The 19,896-nt window shown below is 45.7% G+C and overlaps 3 protein-coding genes across 7 annotated transcripts in view; 1 reads left to right on the top strand and 2 right to left on the bottom strand.

Moving 5' to 3' along the window:
• klc1b (kinesin light chain 1b) overlaps positions 1-333 on the bottom strand; it is a 30,737-nt gene extending 30,404 nt beyond the window's left edge. For all 4 annotated transcript variants that reach the window (XM_065959282.1, XM_065959284.1, XM_065959285.1 and 1 more), the window contains exon 1: positions 254-333. The gene's annotated coding sequence lies outside the window, so the exon portion shown is untranslated. The remainder of the gene's footprint in view (positions 1-253) is intronic.
• A 691-nt stretch (positions 334-1,024) lies between these two features.
• Positions 1,025-4,152, top strand: mrpl2 (mitochondrial ribosomal protein L2). Its single transcript, XM_020655202.2, has 8 exons — positions 1,025-1,180; positions 1,711-1,811; positions 1,903-2,071; positions 2,192-2,333; positions 2,416-2,531; positions 2,612-2,722; positions 3,158-3,231; positions 3,793-4,152. The coding sequence occupies exons 2-8, from the start codon at positions 1,734-1,736 to the stop codon at positions 3,997-3,999; spliced, it is 897 nt and encodes a 298-aa protein (XP_020510858.1). The 5' UTR covers positions 1,025-1,180; positions 1,711-1,733; the 3' UTR covers positions 4,000-4,152.
• The window catches only part of zmp:0000000755 (phosphofurin acidic cluster sorting protein 2), a 58,524-nt gene continuing 42,752 nt past the window's right edge, over positions 4,125-19,896 (bottom strand). Inside the window, exons 10-25 of one of the 2 annotated variants that reach the window (XM_020655200.3) lie at positions 19,216-19,309; positions 17,581-17,664; positions 16,368-16,495; positions 15,303-15,435; positions 15,097-15,201; positions 14,637-14,743; positions 13,659-13,813; positions 13,465-13,575; positions 11,828-11,930; positions 11,261-11,293; positions 9,517-9,559; positions 9,376-9,418; positions 8,546-8,684; positions 8,212-8,435; positions 7,826-7,939; positions 4,125-6,870 (exon numbers count right to left, since the gene is read on the bottom strand). In XM_020655200.3, the coding sequence (XP_020510856.1) occupies positions 6,755-6,870; positions 7,826-7,939; positions 8,212-8,435; positions 8,546-8,684; positions 9,376-9,418; positions 9,517-9,559; positions 11,261-11,293; positions 11,828-11,930; positions 13,465-13,575; positions 13,659-13,813; positions 14,637-14,743; positions 15,097-15,201; positions 15,303-15,435; positions 16,368-16,495; positions 17,581-17,664; positions 19,216-19,309 (1,732 nt within the window). In that variant the 3' untranslated portion in view covers positions 4,125-6,754. The remainder of the gene's footprint in view (positions 6,871-7,825; positions 7,940-8,211; positions 8,436-8,545; positions 8,685-9,375; positions 9,419-9,516; positions 9,560-11,260; positions 11,294-11,827; positions 11,931-13,464; positions 13,576-13,658; positions 13,814-14,636; positions 14,744-15,096; positions 15,202-15,302; positions 15,436-16,367; positions 16,496-17,580; positions 17,665-19,215; positions 19,310-19,896) is intronic. The other variant, XM_020655201.3, reaches the window with a different exon arrangement.

The raw sequence follows: 19,896 nt of genomic DNA, 5'->3' as shown, positions 1-19,896 counted from the left end.
ATTAAGAAGGTAATTATTTGTCACAGAGAGGTTTGTTGATGATCCGTTTAAAGCTCCGGTCAGCTAACGGCTAACCAACTAGCATCACCACTCCCTGCTAGTTACGATCACCGACCCCGTTTAAGACAAAGAGAAGACACATATTTATTTTTATTTGTATCTTAATCTAAAGCTACTTAGATACACACTCTACATTACATGACAGGCTAAACTTAGTTTAAATAAGTACGGAAAAAATAAAGCCAGCACTTACCGAGAGCTAGGACTGACGGCTCAGCCCCTTTAGATCCAAAATGTCTGCGGCACAGACACAACCTCCCAGCAGCCTTTGCGGCTAAGTTGATGAATGGTGACGTCATGTTTTGTTTTGCGTCTACAGGCTGGTCTGCACTTCAACAAACAGATGTTGTTTTTATAATATATATATATATATATATTATAAGATATATGTCGTCATGCACAGTTTTACAGTTGTTGGCTCATTTTGACTCATGATGAATCATTTTCACATCAGTTAAAAAATATATAGATTTGTTCACTTTTTCTAAACTAATATCGAATTATATAGAAATATACATTTTATTACAAAATTTGTAGTGTTTCAAAACGACGTGAAAATCTTTCTTTCAGTGTTTTTCAAGTTGTCTTTGAATTACTTAAGTTTAACATTGATTGAAGCTCCCCACTTTTAATTTCATTTTAAATAGAATTTACTTTTATTTAATTTAAGTTATTATACGTTTTTGTTTTCTTGTTTTCTTGTCAGTTTGGTTTTTATACTTTTATTTTATCATCTAAAATTCTGCTTGGAGTAATTTGTGAAATATTCAACAGTTTAAATGCCTATTTGTAACTTAAAAATGATAAATGAATAAATAAATACTGACACGTGATGTAATCCTGACACCTCGTGGCCACATTTAAAACAACTGTCAAAATAAAAAAAATAAAAAACGTCAGACTTGTTACGTGACTGAACCGTTAGCTCATTAAAAAGCAGACTAAACACCTAGATGTTAATAAAATAAATCCTGATTCACTTTTAAACTTTTACATCCTGAAACATTAAAAACGAGCCTCGGGATCCGGAAACCTACGTCATCACTCTGCGCCGCAGCGTGCAGGAAACTGTGAAGGACGCTGGTGAGAGGAGTGGGATGAAATCACGACAAATATAAAGGTTGGTTTAATCTTTCTAATACAATATAATTATTCGTAAGACTGGAACCGATATAAAGGAACTAACCGGTTATCTAGAGTTCATTTGAACAGAAAAGGTAAAAACTTAAAAGGCAAAACGAGCCTCACTCGCTGGGGTAATGCTAAGCTAGCTGTAGCTTCAGGTTTACATTGGAAACAGGAAGGTTACTGCAGTCAGAGGGAGGACAGTGTGGGGAGGTTTAAGACATTATAACGTGGATTAAAGGTTTGATTAGAAGTTAACATGAATTAAACTAGATTAAGAAGAGAAAAGAGCAGACTGTCGGTAGTGTTGTGTTGATTTCAAGCTCTTGTTGTTTCCTCGGTACTGACACTGACTCTGTTTTATTTTGTTGGGTCACTGTTATGTCTGTGTTCTTTCACAGTGTATGTTCAGTACAGGACTCTGATGATGTTTAATACGTGTCATGCCTCGTCTCAAAGCTCACATCCTCTGCTCTCTTTGGATTAGCCCTCATGATTATTGTCTGAACTTCCTCTGCTCCTCAGGTGTGACAGGCGTGGATGTTGTCATGATGGCGGCGGTGACGTGTCTGACTCGAGCCCTGCGCTCCCTGACTCTCTCCCAGCATGCTCTGCTCTCCTCGCAGGTGAATATGAACTGTGTGTCATTCATACCGAGGATCTGAGTCATCGTAGCATCTCAAACTAAAACGTCTTTTTTGCTCTGTGTGTTGACAGACGGGCGCGCAGACTAAACTGGGAGCTCAGGTGTCCAGTACAGCCGTACAGGTGAGAGGCTTTCTCACCACAGCCGCTCTGAGTCAGAACAGGACTCACTGGAAGCAGATAGAGAAGTACACCGTCAGACCGATTGGCATGAAGAAGACGGGAGGCCGAGATCACTCAGGTAAACGGCGTGGGCTAAAGGTCAACGCCTCACCTGATCGCTCACAGACAGGAAGCTTCCAGCATCCTGTGAAGGATCCTTAAAGAGCTGCTTCTCCATTTTTTTTCTTCTCCCGAACAGGAAGGATCCGCACACACGGCATCGGTGGAGGTCACAAACAGAGATACCGCATGGTCGATTTTCAGCGACTGCGCTACGAAGCGGACAGAGAGGTCAAGCCGTTTGACGAGAAGGTCGTTGAAGTGCGATACGACCCCTGCAGGTGAGATCAGCTTCACCATACAGGACTGTGTCTGATTTAAAAAAAAGTCAAGAACGTACGATAACATGAATCGTCTCCTCAGGTCTGCCAACATCGCTCTGGTCGCCGGAGGAAACCGTAAACGGTGGATCATCGCTACAGAGAACATGCAGGCCGGAGACATCATCAAAACCTCCGGAGTCATCGGACGCATGGCAGGTACGAGGTCCATCCTCCGACTTTACATGGAGCCGATAGTCTGTTTGGTTTTTTCAGTGTTTTTTTATTTGACTTCACAGTTTCGGCCAGTGAGGGCGATGCGTACCCGCTGGGAGCGCTTCCTGTGGGGACCCTGGTGAACAACCTGGAGATCCAACCCGGGAAAGGATCAGAGTACATCCGAGCTGCAGGTGATCTATAATCACTCACATGTGTTTGATGTTGAGACTCTTTGTTACCGTTTGTTTATTAAGGCTCACGGCTGGTTAAAGACGTTTTTAAAACGTTCCTGAACAGTGACCTTCCACTCTCAGATGTGATGAGGCGCACAATTTAAACAAAGGAAGTGCATGTAAAAAAAACAAACAAATCAAAATAACAAAAAAGGGTCCTATTAATGAAAGGACAAAGAAAAGTGCTGCAATTGAATTTTAGCAGGGGCAGAGAGAGATTTGTTCTTTTAAGGAACATCCGTCAAAAAGAATTCTCCTTGTATTGATCTGAATCTGGTGGTTTTTAAATGTTTAGAGTGCATTTAGATGATTTATTATTCTATAGCTATGTATATTATGAAGTGAGCTCACTCTTCATCCTTCCTGACCTCAATGTTTTCCTTTGACCTTCAGGTACGAGCGGCGTTCTGCTGCGGAAAGTCAACGGGACCGCCATCGTTCAGCTTCCTTCAAAGCAGCAGGTTCAGGTGAGGCTGCGTGTTTGGACCTCTGACCGTGTTTTTAGACATTTTGGAATGTGTGCCCGATGAAGGTGTAGGACCCAAACGTTACCTGTAACTGTTTGTTTTCTGGTCAGATAATGTGCTGGAGTTTACGTTTAGGCATTTTGGAATCAAATGAAGAATCCTGCACACTTCTTACTCGGCATCGTTTTTTGCTTTTCTAATGAAGTTGTGGTGCCGAGTAAGAGTAGTGAGCAAGATTTTCTTCTGTTCAACATGTTAGTCTGATGTCCTCCTTCATGAGGAAGTTGGATGTGTGAACGCGTCCTTTTAAAGGAATCAAATGAAGAGAAATTTCAAACTCAAAGCCTGATTTTACCTGCAGCTGTGAAAAGCTGAAAGCTGCTGCAGCCTTGAGCTTCTGGGTAATTACAACCTGATTCCCTGCTGCTGCAGTTGATAACTGGATGCATCTGTTAGCCATTTAGACTCTGAAACATGTAGCAATACGACCTTGTTTAAAATAAAATTCAAGGTTTCTGCAGACTCGTTAAATGATGTGCCTCAAACTTGAAACACGTACAGGTGCTGGAGACCTGCATGGTGACGGTGGGACGGGTGTCAAACATCGACCACAACAAACGGATCATCGGGAAAGCGGGTCGGAATCGCTGGCTCGGGATCCGTCCTTCCAGCGGCCTGTGGCAGAGGAAGGGCGGCTGGGCGGGGCGCAAGATCAAACCTCTGCCTCGGATGAAGAATTACGTCAACCTGCCGTCCATCTCGGCTTAAGAACACCTGTGTGTGTGTGTGTGGACGCGTTTGGGACTGCAGATTGTGTTACATCATCCTGTGTTCATGTGTTCGGGCCTCACCATGACCTCTGACCCCATGAATAAAGACGAGCTGTTTGTACAGAAGATTAAAAACTTTTATTAAACACAACTGCTTGTGAGAGCAATGGAAAGAAACAAAACAATATAAAAATCCAAAACATATTTACATCTATAGTAAAACATGCAGAGTAACCCATATCTTTAGTGGTCAATTTAAAAATACTGTCATGTCGTTGAAAACAGGCTTTGTGCAAAGACACTGGGCGGCGTTTCAGGGAGCAGGAGTGATGAGACAGAACATGCCGACTCATCGACCCGGTCCTGTGAAACGCTCCCATGCTACCTCTAGTTCAGGGCAAACCAAAGAAAGAAACTCGAGGTTTAAATACATCGAAACACACTTTTCTTTTTGCCTCATTTTAAAGGTTAATTCCCTCAAAGAGCCGCCCTGATGACCATCCACGGCCCGCTTTGTCTCCACACGTCGAGAAGAGAGTGAACCCTTCACAAAGCAGGAGACAGAGACTCTCGGCTGTGGCGTCACAGGCCGACACGTGTGGCGATAGCTGCAGAATACCATTTTTTTTATTTTTTTCATCAAGTGGCAAAACATAAAGTAACAGACAGCGCTGACAGGATCTCCAACCCGCCAACAAACAGGGTCATTAAAAAAAAAAACAAGAATCAGAAGAGCGGCCTTCTCTTGACTAAAGGTAGTGGTTTACATTTCCAATAACCTCGAACACTTCACCTCAAACCAAACGACGTCCTGGTTCGAGCTTGAACGTGTCCAAACCACCTGAAAGTGCATCACGAAGTGAGACGAGTCTAATAGTGTTTAACTTCATACTTAAGAGTTCTGCTCAGATATATTTGGCATTTAAGTCGAGAAATAAGGGGAAGCTATTTGTGCTTTCAATTTAGAGGGGGGGTGGTGGGGGGGGGTTCACAATAATACATTTTGTATATATTTTCTATACAATACTAAAAAAAGCCAGCCTATCAAAGCTCGGTAAGTCTTCACTTTATAAAAAGCAACAACTAACTCAGACAGAAGGCCCTTTGTCCAAGGTTTCCTATTGCAAAAGTTTCACGTAACACTATCAGGGAGTACCATCGAACACGTAGCACACCGACACGCACGCGCACACGCACACACACACACGCAGGCAGTGACTCGCACATCTGGAAACACTCCGCTCACTTGTCATCCTGTTTCAAAATCAACACGTCGCAGCCCGTTTCCAGTCAGACAAACTGAACATTTATTTTCCCAAAGAGCTCGGCACGAGACCGAAGACGGACCTGAATGTGTGTTTCAGGTCCGGTACGACAGGACGCAGCGGTTCAGAACAGGTTAGTGCACGCGGCCCATAGACGCTAGATGGGTTAACGTTTGATGATCTCGTTGAGGTTAATACTGACGTGGACGAGCAGCACAGATCCTCTTCAACCTCAGTTTCACAAAGAGCTCAAAGGTTGGACTGTAAACAAACTTTGGCACATCTGGAGCGTTTGTTACGTTACGACCGTCGCGTGTGTGAGAGACGCCTTAGGTCGGGGTTGTCACGGTAACAGAATGTTAAACTTAAGTTATGATTCTAGTAAAAAATTAAACGACATCGATATCTGTTTGGATACAATGAGACCGAATGTAGACGTCATAGGCACGCAGTATTGGAGATGTCGTTTTCAATGAGCAGACCGCGGCACGCCGTCTGAAACAACGATGGCAAAACATCAGGAGCGAAACATTGCCAGCGTGCATCAGACCGTGAGCAGGAGCTTACTTCCTCTCCTACAATGAATCCTCGACTGCGTTCTGGTACTGAATGTATCGTGTACTTAGACGCGTGCAGGAGTTTACCTTCAAGTTTTGATGATTAAAAACGAGAAACTCCACGATATGAGGCGCCTTGGACTTTGAGTTTTGTGTGTGGATTTTTTGTTTTTTTATAGAATCGTATCAAAGTTCAAACTTCCCGATCAGGAGCGGGAAACGAAGCGACAGCTCAGACAGTCACAACTCGATTTGTCGTCCAGCTGTCGATGGTTGAAATGTGTCGTCCTGATGTTACCACACAGTCTGAGCGTACGACAACACCGACGCAAACACAACGATCTGAAGTGTCACAGCGCCCTTCACGCCGAGCTGCGCCGTGTGCTCAAAGCAACCAGATGGTCGGCTCCTCCATCTTTTTGAAAGTAACGGGACGAGTAAAGAGAAGGTGAGTCAGAAAAGGATCCATCTAGTTTCACAGCAATATTCCAACTTTCAACAACAAACACGGTCTCACGCACGCCACTGCACGTCACCATCACACTCCTCCGTCGTCTAGAGAGTCACAATAAATGTAGGATTTCACAGAAATAATAAAATGTTAACAAAACAAAGTGCAAACACAGCTGCCATTATTGAAATGTGGCAAATTGTCAAAACCCCCAAAGTAGCTCCGAGGCGGTAGCACAAATCTTACAAAATAGTACTTGTTCTTTCGGTAGTGTGTAAAAAACAACAACAACACCCAACAACATCAAAAACATCGAGTTGACAACACCAACATCCTTTATGAACAAGCCGCTGAGAGTCAGTAAGATTTCCACAGGAAAACTAGTACTGCCGGGCCCGTCGGCGTCTCTTCTCATTCTCTGGAGCCTCTCGGTGAGACAAGTGCAGCGGAGAGTCGTGAGGGTGGGGGGGGCAGCCGGGGTCACACGGGTTTGGTGTAACCAAAGATTCCCACCGGGAAGTGCTTGACGTGTGTCGGCCACTGGGCAGCGAGCTGGAAAAATTTCACGTCGTTCCACTCGACTCCATCGATGGTGACTGAGGAGGGAATGAGGAGAAGTTAAATGAACGCCACCTTCAAAGAAAAGACGCTTCACAAAGTGAGCTCGCCGTTACAGAACAGACATTAAACATAACAGTGCTTCAAGCTTTCTTGAGTGAACAGACTCAGACTTTATCACTCAGGTAACGGATCGATTACATTTCCTACGAGGTCACAAAGCTCCTCCTTAAAGGACGCCTTCTGACATCCACACTTACAAACATGATGCGTTCAAGTACCTGCCAATTTCCACATACTCAGTGAGCGCCGCAGCCCATCAGCGCTGCACACTATTCCAGTGTCTATTTCAGACAAAGCTCGCTGCAAGAACGTGTCAAGCTGGACAGAGTTGGATGTCAGACGAGGAAACGCACAGAGCGTCCGGTCAATTTCAAAATAAAATACAATAAATTACATGGACTCTGTTTTTCTCATGTGGTCTTGTAGTTCTCCTGTGATCTTGTAGTTCTCCTGTGATCTTGTAGTTCTCATGTGTTCTTGTAGTTCTCATGGGGTCTTGTAGTTCTCATGTGGTCTTGTAGTGCTCATGTGTTCTTGTAGTTCTCCTGTGATCTTGTAGTTCTCCTGTCGTGTGTTCAGCTGCTCATGGCTGTGCTCATGCTCCAGTGTGGCAGGGTGCACGCCTTTCGACGGAGCAGAACCGTGGTACTGAGAGAACGCAGCGCGCACAGAGTATGTGGGGATTGGCAGTAGGAGGCGAGAGGCGTGACGTGGACTGCTGCACGCTTTAAAAAGTATTTCACAGCAGCAAATGTTTAATGTAACAGAAATATAAACAGCACAGGTAGTAAAACATATCTCAGTATTTTAGAATCTATACTTTAACTGTGAACACTTTCACCTCCTCTGATGACCTGTCACTGGTTTATTTGAGGTCAGTTCCTGACGTGACCACCAGATGGCGGTGCAGCCTGAGCGGTGTGTTCTTACCTCTCAGCATGGTGTGCTGGTGTTTGGCAGTGCAGATCAACCTGCTGATTCCATCGATCACTTGGCTCTTAGAGTCCAGCTCTTTCTCCTTCGGCTTCTTACTGAGGAAGATCACTGTGGAGGGAAAGAGGGAGGAGTTAGAGACGCTCCTTCATCACGCCGTTCTCTCTGGAGAAGAGGAGAACTACAGAGAGAGAGAGTGTGTTTAATACTCCTCCTGAGAAATAAGTTAAAATCTGAGGCTTTTAGACAGTGAAATCAGTCGTGTCCTCATGAACCTGAAGAAGTAATAAGCTTCTCTCTGTCTCGTGCGGGGAAAAGATGAGTTACATTTCAAGCATTAACCTTCAAAGCGTTGAGGTTATTTTGACCAGAGGGTAGCGTACCTTTCTTGTTCTTCTCCTTGGTGACCACGGTCATGGCCATGCTGGGTGGGGGGGTGAGCTCCCCTCCACAGGGCAGGCGGCTGACCTGCAGAGATCTGAAGTTACTCTTCAGGGTGTTCTTCAGCCCCACGTCCCTCTTCTCGCCCTCCTTCTTCTTCTCTGGACCCTGCCACGTCCAGTAGTCCACCTGCAGCCCCATCACCTCGCTGCCCGAACACGGAGAGCTGCAAATAAAAGCCGCGTCAAAGTCAGAGTCTCTGCAGAAGAAATGAAAAGCATGGATGGTGTGAGATGTCGACGTGTGTATGTGTGTGTGTGTGTGTGTGTGTCATACCCAGCTCCTGAGAGGGCCGTGGACACGGAGGGAGACTGCGGGGGCGTGCCACCGATCTCCTTCCCATACGGACCAGCCGATGGGGGCGTCGGGGAGGACAGGATGCTCGTGTTGCCTCCCATTGCATCGTCTGAGTCAACTGAAGAGAGGGGGAGGAAGAGAGCGTCAGTTTTATCTCTGACAGCCGATGTGGATTGAGATCTCATGAGTTGAGTCTTCTGTCTCTTTATTTGTTGTGTTTTTTTATTTGTGTGTTTTTAGTATCATGTTCACACTCCGATACAGCAGGGGGCAGTATGCACATAGTTGGTTTGAAAAAGCAGAAAGAAGAAGTAACCATGGCAACCACTCGCAGGCTGAGTCCATCCTGCTAACTGTGGATGTTTTTGTTACATCTGAGACGCCAACAATGACTCTCGTCCTACTTCCACATCTACCGTGCAGCTCAGAGGATAAGACGTGCTGAACGGATACGACGGTTTTTGAAGCGATAGGAGACGTTTTAGAACGACGTCATATAGCTATCCACTTCCTTGTTTGAGCACGGTTGCGTTCACATCTCCCGTGGACCGTACTCGAGTACACATGAATTGAGCCAGTGACCACCTCTTTAAGCGGACTCGGGCACAGTACCTGAGTACGGTACGTTTGTGTTCACACTGATGAAATGAACCAGACTTTGTTTGTCTCGAAACAGGAATTAAAATAGTTTCATTTTAACAAGCATCATTTGGAAGTTTACAATTCTGGTTCCTGTCCCAGCACAAAGAATCCTTGTTACTATGTGGACAGAAAACTAACACGGCTTGAAAAGAAATCCACTTTCTTACCTGAAGTCGAGAGGCTCTGCTCCACAATCCCAACTTTCACGACCTGAAGGGGAGAAAAGGATTCAGCGTTAAAACCAAAATAAAACACAGAATGAATCTACGACTGCGTCTGTCGCCTCCGCTCAAAGGTTAAATTCTCACCCCGATAAACGGCACAAACTTCTGACAGGAGTCCTCGTCGGGGCTGAAACAGAGAGAGAGGAGAGGCTGTGAGTGGGACGAGATGGCGGTCTGAACACTCAGTGGACCTGGAGGGGGGGTGGGGGTGGCTGTGACACGGCCTGCACCATGTCCCATCACAGCAGGAATGGCACATGATTGGCCGTGGGTGAAATGGGGTCATCTTTAGGGTCACTTTACAATGAGATGGATGAGAGGAGGACGGCTCCTTACAACCAAGAGAAGAGTAACTTTGAAACATTGGACTGAAGGGATGGTTTGGACTCGACTACTCCAACGTCTCGGACGGGTCACAGATTGAAAAAGTTCAAAGAAAGGAAACCTCCAGACAACGCCATTAAACATCAGCTCACACACAAACACACACACACAGCAACCGGCTTCAAATAGAAGAAGAAGTGCACCCAGTGACCCAGCAGGGACGAGTTTAAAAAGCTCCAATTGAACCGCTCACTCTCTGCACGTCTGTCTGGATCCTGCAGAATATCTCACTCACAGCAAGCAACACAAGGTCAACGCTGGAGCAGATGCATCGCAGCAGTCCACAGAAATCATACTATCAATGAAAGCTTCAAAATAAGTGGACGCTGGTGGCGCAGTGGTTAGTGCGCGCGTCCCCATGTACAGCCCAAGTTCGACTCCAACCTGTGGCTCCTTTCCCGCATGTCATTCCCCACTCTCTCTCTCTCTCCCTGATTTCCAACTCTATCCACTGTCCTATCTCGTCAATAAAGGCACAAAAATAAATCTTTAAAAAAATAAAGTTTCAAAATAAGATTCTGCAAAGAAAGACGGCTGAACAAAACCCTATAAGATTGAGTTTAACAAAGTTAGACATCCAGCGGGTCCGTCTTCATCACAGCTAGCTGGTTTGAAGAGAACGTATCCACATGAGCTTCTTTGGGTTTGTACTAAAAGGAAGTCAAACCTGCTGCTCGCATCAGAGGGTCAGAGGGAGCGGCGGCTGCACGCTCGATGGAGCTGAGATCTAAGAGTGACTAATCATCGCACTAATCAAAACAGTCTTAAGACCTCTGCAAACGTCGGGTTGTTTGTGTTAGTTTAACTTTTGCCCTGTTTCATTGAGTGTTTTATGACGAGCTACAGAAGAGCGTTTGAAGTAAATCTTTTATGTTTGTTTCTGCTAAAGTTCAAATCAGTGTGGATGAATATGTTGTGCATTTTCTCTGATTGTCTTTCAGCCCGTTTTCTTGTCTCACAGGGGATAAATTCTGTCTGATCATTCGACTTGAATTATTTTTTTGTTCAGCAATAAACAAACAGGCGGAGGTGATGTGCTCTCTACAGGGTGAGAAGACATCAAATAATAAACGACTAAATGTGATCGGTGATATTAATGAAGACATTCGAAGCCCTAAAGTCAAAAAGAACGAGACAACAACAATAATCGTACACAAATATTTGTTTCTAAAATGTTCCTGACAGTGAGAGCGCTTCGTGAACGAGTCACAGGTCCTTTCATATCTTTGGATATTTCAGGTCGTTTTAAAGGTTGTTAGGCAAATCTTCACAGCAACAACACAGAGGAGGGAGCAAAAACCAAGAATCACACCAAAACCAGAGACAGAGTCAGGACAGAGTGCAGAGTGAAGTCACGGTGAGAGTCGGACGTGGAGAAGGGAAATGTTGAGACACAGCAAGGAGCGGAAGGAGGGCAAAACAAAGCAAGAGTTGAGTTAGATACCTGATGTAAAAATCAAAATACAAACTCCTTTTCCTTGAGTGCAAATCAAAAGGGAGGGAGAAGGGGGGGAGAAGGAATGCAACAGTGTTAAAACTGTGTGATGTCATTAGTACCTTCTGACCAATAGGAGGCCTCTCTGACAAAGAGGGGCGGGGTTTGGTCAAACCTCAGAAAGCAAACAAACACAGAAATGCAACAGACAGTTTGTGCAGTGTGTGTGTGTAAACCCTGAAAAAACATCAAACAGTTACAGACAGTCAAACCTGCATTCTCTGGACCGGTTTACATCACACTAACAGACGTGACTCTGAAGTAAGAACTAAATCATCATCAGCACACATCACAGCGTGTGTGTGTGTGTGTTTGTGTGTGCGTGTTTGTGTCTTTATATGCCTGTGTGCATGGACGTGCACTCACACATCTCCCTCATGCAGATGTTTCTATATTTCTAGTTAATCTGAAACTCTCAGTGCTACACGATGCAATCATTCCAACACAGACATGCTTATAGAAAGCACAAATATACACACGCACACACACATACAGAAATAATCTCTGTAACTGTACCTCTTCTGTTTGTAGGTGAGCATGGCTTCTGAGATGGGGAACTGGTGGGACACGTTGGCACCGGCCAGATACTGCACCACCCGTCCCGCTACGTCGATGTTATCTGCAGAGAGACAGACCGTTAACGACATGTTTCATGTCCGGCTAACGAGCCGCAGACAGATGATGCTAGGAGCTTATTTTCACATACAGCTGATTACTGGAAGACCGAGCATTAATCATGCTCCTTCCGCAGAGTGAGGTCATTAAAACACGTGTGAAGTCAGCCATACGACACATAAGATGAAGTGTGTGTCAAACAGACGGCCTGAGGGCTACATGCAGTCTGGCATTCATATTTGGCAACATAATTCTTAATGCGGGTTCATTTTGACGTGGCTCTCCGGGTGCAGGAGGCCAAACCCTCCGTGGAGATGATCCAGTGTGTGTGGGACTGTTACTCTTTCACCTATTGGGTGTAAGCAAAGTGTACCACGGGAGGGGAGGGGCGACGATTATCAGACATGTTGGGGCAGAACGAGTGAGAATGAGAAGGAGGATGAAAATAGAAGCTTGGACGTGGATGTGCGTGACAGGAAACATTTGTCAGACTTTTAAACAGCGAGTGAGAGAAAATGATTCTATCTCAAAGAGAAAGATCAAACAGTCCTAAAATAACATTACATTTCTGTTCATCGTCTTGTTCATATATTCAACATTTTTGCAGATCCCTTCCTTACACCTTATACCTTCAGGCTTATATTCTGTGCTGTAACACCCAATGACCTAGTGGAAAATGACCTGTTATGACCTATTACCATGTAAACGAATGTTGGAGTAATCCCAGGATGAGTCTGCAGAGGGCGCTCAACGGCTTGTTCTGCAAATCACATGACAGTTCCCCGATATGAAACAGAGACGTCTTCAAGCCTCTTCTCCCAGTACTGGAGAGCAGCCCTCCTCTGGCAGCCCTGCAGCGTTCTGCCCCGTAGAAAGGCTTCCAGAGAGCTGGCCAATCAGAAGAGAGTAGGCAAGTGGGGAGGTGTCTTAAAGAGACAGCAGCTGAAATAAATCGTTTCAGGCAGAGGCTGAAATGAGGGTTTTTCCTGACGCCAGTATCAGGTAAATCAGATCATGGGAAGCTGCTGTAAAGATTTCACAGACTGACGACTGAGAGTATGGGAGCTTTAAGCTGGCATTCAGTAGATAACATAACGTTAGCAGGAAGTGTACAGCTTTCCTTTTATATCCAGTTACATGACCCTAACCCTAGATAAATCAAGGGCTGTAAAATGTAAATATGTTGTGAAATCATAAAATATGGGAAGATTTCCCTGCAGATTGGGAATATTGCATGTGGGATGATGTGAATTCCTTCTCCTTCATAGCAGAACCTTTTCAGAAAACCTTTCAGATAAATATCTGGCGGGCAGCGGGCTGTTTGTGTTCTGAAGCAGCTGCAGACGGTTTTCATGGAGCATCAGTGTAATGATGTGGAGCTTTCTGCAGAACTACAGCCGGCTGCAGCTGTCTCTGGATACTCTTTCCTCTCATCCATCAGCCTCTGACCCAAACTACCACCCCATTTCTTTCTCTTTCAAGCTGGCTGAGCATCAGACACACACACTCTCTTTACACACAGACCCGGAGCTGTGTACCTGAGGCGGGCCGCTCCGTCCTGCAGAACAGCTCCCTCCACGCCGTGTCCATAAAGATGTTGTTGAACCGGCTGTCAAACGAGGCCACGTACTTTGCCAGCGGATGAGAACCTGCAGAGGAGTGCAAAGAAGATCTTAAAGCACATGTATCGTCTTTGGTTTGATATTTTTTTTACTCATCCTTGTTGTCTTACCGATGGGTATCACCAGGAAGCGAATGTAGCTGAGCCAGTCGGGCGTCTTGTTGGCGAGCTGCTCCACAAAGAACCTCAGGATGGTGCTGAGGTAACTCTGGTCACCTGCCACCGCCACCTTCATCGTCGGCGGTGTCTGTGCGTTGCAGTTACAACTGTAGAGAGAGGAAGGAGTCATTAAGAGAAAGTCCCACATCATGACAGACGTGACTCAGAGATTTCTGGAAGAGAGATTTAGATCACAGCAGAAACCGGTTTAATGAGGGCCGGATCAGGTCATATGTTTAGATTTGTAATATCTGACATGCAAGTCTCAGCAAGTCTTCTCAAGGTGACTAAAAACTGCAACAGCTTGAAGTTATTATTCTTTTCATACACAGAGAATTATTAAATCCCAGAAAACAGCTGAAGATTTGCACAGCTGTTTCTTTAATTGGTATGTTTTGCATCTTCTGACCTAAATCATAGACGAGGTCGGAATATACCATCCAGGAACAGAATGGCACTTTGAAACGTGGCTACATTTGAGGAAAGCCCTGCAGCAGTGGAAGCAGCGGTATGACGGAGCGAGTGTTTGAACATCAGAGACGTGCATGGCTCTACATGACATGGCATCAGCTGCAGTAAACAGAGCGAGGAAGGGAGCAGGTGTGTGCGGAGAGGGAGAGTTACAGTTCAGCTGGATTACAGAGAAAACGGGTTTAACAGAAGCACACTGAGACAGCTCCTGCAGACATGACGGCAGCCGAGCGAATGGAGAGATAGGAGAGCAGAGGTTTAGCCTTTCATGAACAGACCGTCACATTCACAGGCAGGAAGCAATAAGGTAGCATGAGCGATGGCGTCCTTAAATGATCTGTCTGTTTGGGGAGGACAACTCCAAGATAACAACAAGATTTAACCATCATTCATTGCTTCATTGCGTGTGTGTGTGTGTGTGTGTGTGTGTGTGTGTGTGTGTGTGTGTAAGCAACTCACAATCTCTGGATGCGAGTCACGATGGTGTTGAAGGCAGCCTGAACATCGGCAGCAGAGCAGGTGGACACAATGGGCTGGGCCTGTTCATGGAGCAACTCGGCAACGTACTGCACAGAAACACACGAGAGGGACACGATGGGTTAATGGATATACATTAACAACTCACCTGTTTACATTATATTAAGTCTTAAAGGGATGTATAATTAGGGGGCGTGGCCTCTTTGCGTGACAGGTGGGAGCTGCTAGCTGTCTGCTAGGTGTCACCTCAGCTAATTCAGTCCCTGACCTTTAACCTCTGGGTCGTGTTTGTGCTGTTGGAGTCTTTTGGAGATTTGTTCCTGTAAATATCAGACTAATAATCTGTCTCTCTGTGAGCTTTATAACCCATATCCTGCATTACCTTTATTCCTGTACTGTGTAAGGGAGTTTATGATTGCATAGTGTAGAGAATAACACACACCTGTCCTTGCCACTCCATGGTGTTGATGAGGATGATGCTCTCTGGGAGGCGTTCGTCAGAGATGAGGATCTGGTTCAGCTGGTCGTACACAGACTTCCTGGGGACCTTCCAGACAAATGAGAAACAGAAAGTGTGAGACACACGAGCCAGCACATTTCCCCCTGCACCAAAAACATACATAAGGAACACGTCTGTGAGATGTTTACCTGAGCGATGAGCCGGGAGTCAGGGGAGCACTCGCTCTCCATGCTGCTGGTCCTGTCGCTCTGAGCCTTCGAGTTCTGTCTGTCTTTCATGGAGGTGCTGCGAGGACGCCTCTGCAGCCTGTTCTCCACTTTACTGCATAAGTCAACAACAGACGAATTCCCATAAAACTTAGATCAGAATCTAAAGTCACAGGTACACAGAAGGGCTGTAAGATATATGGTTAATATTGACTCTGCAATTTGTGCACATCCAACGTAGCGTCGGGCAAATTAACTTCAACGCTACATATCACTTCTTATGCTGTATGATATAAAAGGAAACCTTGCAAAGTACTCATTTTTGGCTATTTATCTCCCTCTGACATTACATAACCATCCTTGCACACAAGGCTCATAGTAAATTGGCTAAAACAAAGCAGATGTTACAGCTGTGTTCCTAATGTGTTTTACTTTGTTTATATTCACTCAGTGTTGTTTGTGTCTGTGTGCGTGCTGTTTTTCTGTGTCTGTGTTAAGAGGTGTTCTAGCTCCCTCCAGTGATTTGGCGGATCGACTCCTGACTCCAGCAGGTGATTGGCTGTGATGTAGGTCTCTCCATAATTAAACAAGCATGATGTATGTCGATTCGCCAGCTTTTTAAATCTTGTTTTCTCCTGCTTATGTTGTCTGATTTGATTGTACTTTTAGAGTCAGAAATCGTGGAAGTAGCAGAAAAGAAGCCATAGGTGGGATTTGAACCCCCAGCCGCCTGCTAAGAGGACGACAGCCTCCGTACATGGGGCATGCTAACCAAGCATGAGGCCACCCTCGCTCCAGACACGTTTCCTTTTACCAAAAATCTCTCCTATTTCATCTCCTTTGTCCTCAAACCCTAGTTATGATTTCTAAATGTACATCAGTCCATGCAAAACTAACGACACGTCTCTGATAATATCCTGCATTTGTCCAGATCTGAAACAAAGGCACCTCAGTGTCACTTTCTCGTATCCTGCAGCCCTCGTGTACACACAAGCTGATATAACAGTGTTGTGTGCATGTTTCCGGATGTAGTGATCAGCAGTGTACCTGGGAGACATGTGGTTCTGGGACTCGGTCTTGCAGAGCTTGCCAACAGTGCTGGTCATCCGCTCAGTGTTGACGTCCCAGCTGCTCACCTCCCCCGGCCCCGGCCCGCTGTCGTCAGTCTCCGGCTCCTGAACCAAAATCAGGGAGGAGGAAAGATGAGCTGAGAGGGCTGTGAGAGGACACTGATGTTTATCACACAACACAGGCACCGTCATGTCCAAACACAGCGAGCCAGATTCTCTCTCAGGCTCCAGGTAAACTCTGGACTCTGTCTGTGAGTGTGTGTGTGTGGTGCTTCTGCAGCCCGTGTTTAAAGAACTATAGTTGAAAGAGTCGCAGCAGTACGGACGCAGAGAGGTGCTGCCCTGATGAATAATTGAAGCTGAGCTGTTGAGGTTGGAGATAATGATGCGAGCTCAACATGACGGAGGGGATGAAAAGTCATGGTCTGGTAGCAGGTGGCAGGGGAAACATTGTTCTGCAGTTTAGATTTTTCATCTGACTCGGGTTGTTGGAGCGGTGCAGAGAGCCAGATGCCCGCACTCAGAGAGGAAGGGGGAGAGGGGGGGGAGGGTCTGGGTCAGTGGGGCAAGGTTAGACCGACACCAACAAACAAACAATCTGCTTTCCACCCTCATCAGTCTGCGTGCGGCTGCCGTGACTGCTCGACTGATCCATAATAGATGAGTGCTGTGATGGCACATGTTTTTAAACCTGAGAATCCGTTCTGTTCATGATGGATAGAATCAAAAAGTACAAAATCTTTTAAAGACTGCATCTATTTCATAAGAGAGGTGAGTAGGAGAGGAATGAATCCATCAAAGATAGCAGGCCATCACCTGCACACTTTCAAATCTGCATTGCCAACATTTCAGCACTGTGCAAATTAGACAGCGTGCAGGAGGGGGAGTCATGAAAAAAAAACAAGAACTTAACAAATATTATTCTATTGTTCTTGCTGCGGTATCCAAGCAGAAATCAATATAGTTTCAACTTTTATGAGAATCATATCTCCGTTCAAAATGCTGGTACGGTGGCAGCTCTCGTCTGCCCTCGCGTGCTCTCTGCCATCTTCTTGGAAAACAATCGGACCCACGGGAGGAGAGGGGCGTTCAAGTGGAGCGAATAAAAAAGAACGATTCTGAGAAAGATACTCTCAAGAGGGATGAAGTTTAGAAACAAAGTCACGTATACTGCTCTTGCACAAACATACCCCAACTGTGGTGTCTGCCACGATGTCGTCTTGATACCGGGCTCCTTGTATTTTACATCTTTCCACGGTCAGGAATTCGCCACTCTGCAGGGAGAACACGCACATTAAAACATTTACAGCATTGAGGTCACTTCTCAGGCGGTCCTGAACCTATCAGCCATCGCCTGACGAGGATCAAAGAGTACATATGATCCCCCTTCTCCACCTTTTCAAACAGTCCCCTGTGGTCAAAATATAACATGAATCAAGCACCAGAGGAGGTTTGTGACCCTGTATAAACCAGCTCTCTCAGAACGCTCCGTTTTGGTGTGTGTGTCTCTTTAAATGAAATGAGCCCCCCCTGAGCTTTCCAGGTAGACATCACTCCTTCGCTAGCGGAAAATGGCGGACCTGAACAAAAGTTTTGTTCTAGGCTGGGGGTGGAGTCCATGGGTGGAGATATCAGGGGAGGAGAGGGGAATTTTTTAACCAGAATCCCACTGTGACATCACAAGGAGAGCACATTTGAAACTGAGCATTTTTCTCTGTGTTGTAAGACTTGTGCAGACCACAAACAAAGGACTGGATGGGTTTATTTCACATTTTGTGGGTCGGTAGACACCCATGTTAACAAACACTGTAGAAGTGGATTTCTCCGAAAATGTCCCCTTTAAAATCCACTTCTCCATGTTCCTCTATCTCTAATATGTGTCTCTAGTCTGTCTACAAACCCCCCAATGATGAGAAAAGTCCATCCTCTCCGTCTTTTGCCTGCTCCTCTTTTCAGAAAATGTGTGCTCAAACAGGCCATTTGGAGATTTTCCCTTCATGACATCACAAAGGGCAGTAACCCCTCCCCCAGGTGGGTGACACTCCCACAGCTAGGTGTTTGTTCTGCCCTCTGAGTCTTCCTTCTCACAATAGGGCACAGAGAGAGAAAGCACCGAGCCACTGGAGTTGGCCTGCTCTTGTGCACTAACATTTGCTTCATCTTGTAACGTCTACTTGATTAAACTTTAATATTAGATCAAAGACTTTCCATTTAGCCTGCAAGACGTGTTTATGAAGTTCCACTGGAGACATTTATTGAGCAGAATCGAAGTCTGAAAAGCTCCGAGCTGTTTTATTACAGACCGAAATGGATTCTCGGATATTTATAAACAGCACTGCCTCTCTCTCTGCCTCTCTCTCTCTCGCCCTCGTTGTTTCCAGCGGGTCATAAATCTCTGAGTGGGAGTTCAGGAATTGCTTTTCTCTGTGAGTATGGGAGCATATTTGTGTCTGAGTGTTGATGGTGGTATGGGGGTCACTCTGGTTTGGTCTCTATAAATACTGGAGGGGGTTGAGGGGTGAATAGGGTGAGGCCACAGCCCCCATACTGTTCTGCAGAGGGGGGGGGGGGGGAGAGAGAGTTGGTGGTCTGCACTGCACTCATGCTCAGAATATCTCGCCTGTTGTATCTCAGTCCTCGGGAATCCCTGAACCACAAAAAGCAGAGAGGACTGCCAGACATTCAAACAGAGCCCAGGGGCGATTCCTTTACATAAGAGTGTTTACAAAGAGACGCTCTCCGGCAGCTGCCAGGCAGAACTTTCCGGGTAAACAGAGGGGGCTGAGAGGCAGCAGACGGGGACCAGCGCCTGGTGATCAACTTACAGGACATGACAGCTCTCTCTGCGCGCTCTTCTGGCTGTGTATGCTTCCAATTTCCGTCTGCGAGCTGGAGTGAGACATCCCCTCGAAAAACGGCCTGAAAACAGAAAACAGACGTGAATCAGAGAAAAAATAACAACTTGGTCATTTTTTTGGGCGGTTCCCTCGGAGAAGGCAGCTGCAGTTTGAGGGGGTTTCATACTTAAACAACACACGGGCTAAGATTCAAACACATTAATTTATCTCCCCATTGGGACACATTCAACAGCTCCACACACACTATGCTAAGCATCACCAATTTATTAGAACAAGTCCCAGCCCTTCAGTCCCTCTGAACCTTTGTCTCAAATTCCCCACCATGATCTTAGGCCTGGCACACTATAAACGTTTTAGACGTTTCAGTTCTTATAGTGTGTGGAGAACAACGAGGCCACCTAAGCACACTAACCGTTTCATTCACCAACAATCAGTCTCGACTATCAAAACGTGTTATATCGCGCTAATTAAGAGTAAACCAACATGATGGTCAAGCTAAATCAGGCTAGCTGTTAGCTGGTACATCCATCACGGTTGCCACAAATCAAGTTGCTCTTGAATTCCATCTTCTTCAGATTTGCTGTCGTATGTTTGTTGTGCTTCCTGCTTCGGTCAGCTTGCCTCCTTATTGGCCAGTGTTCCCTTCCA

The sequence above is a fragment of the Labrus bergylta genome, chromosome 10 (genome assembly GCF_963930695.1).
Source record: "Labrus bergylta chromosome 10, fLabBer1.1, whole genome shotgun sequence".
NCBI lineage: Eukaryota > Metazoa > Chordata > Actinopteri > Labriformes > Labridae > Labrus > Labrus bergylta.
Note: the sequence above shows the minus strand (reverse complement) of the source record. Positions and strands in the feature narration are given on the sequence as shown.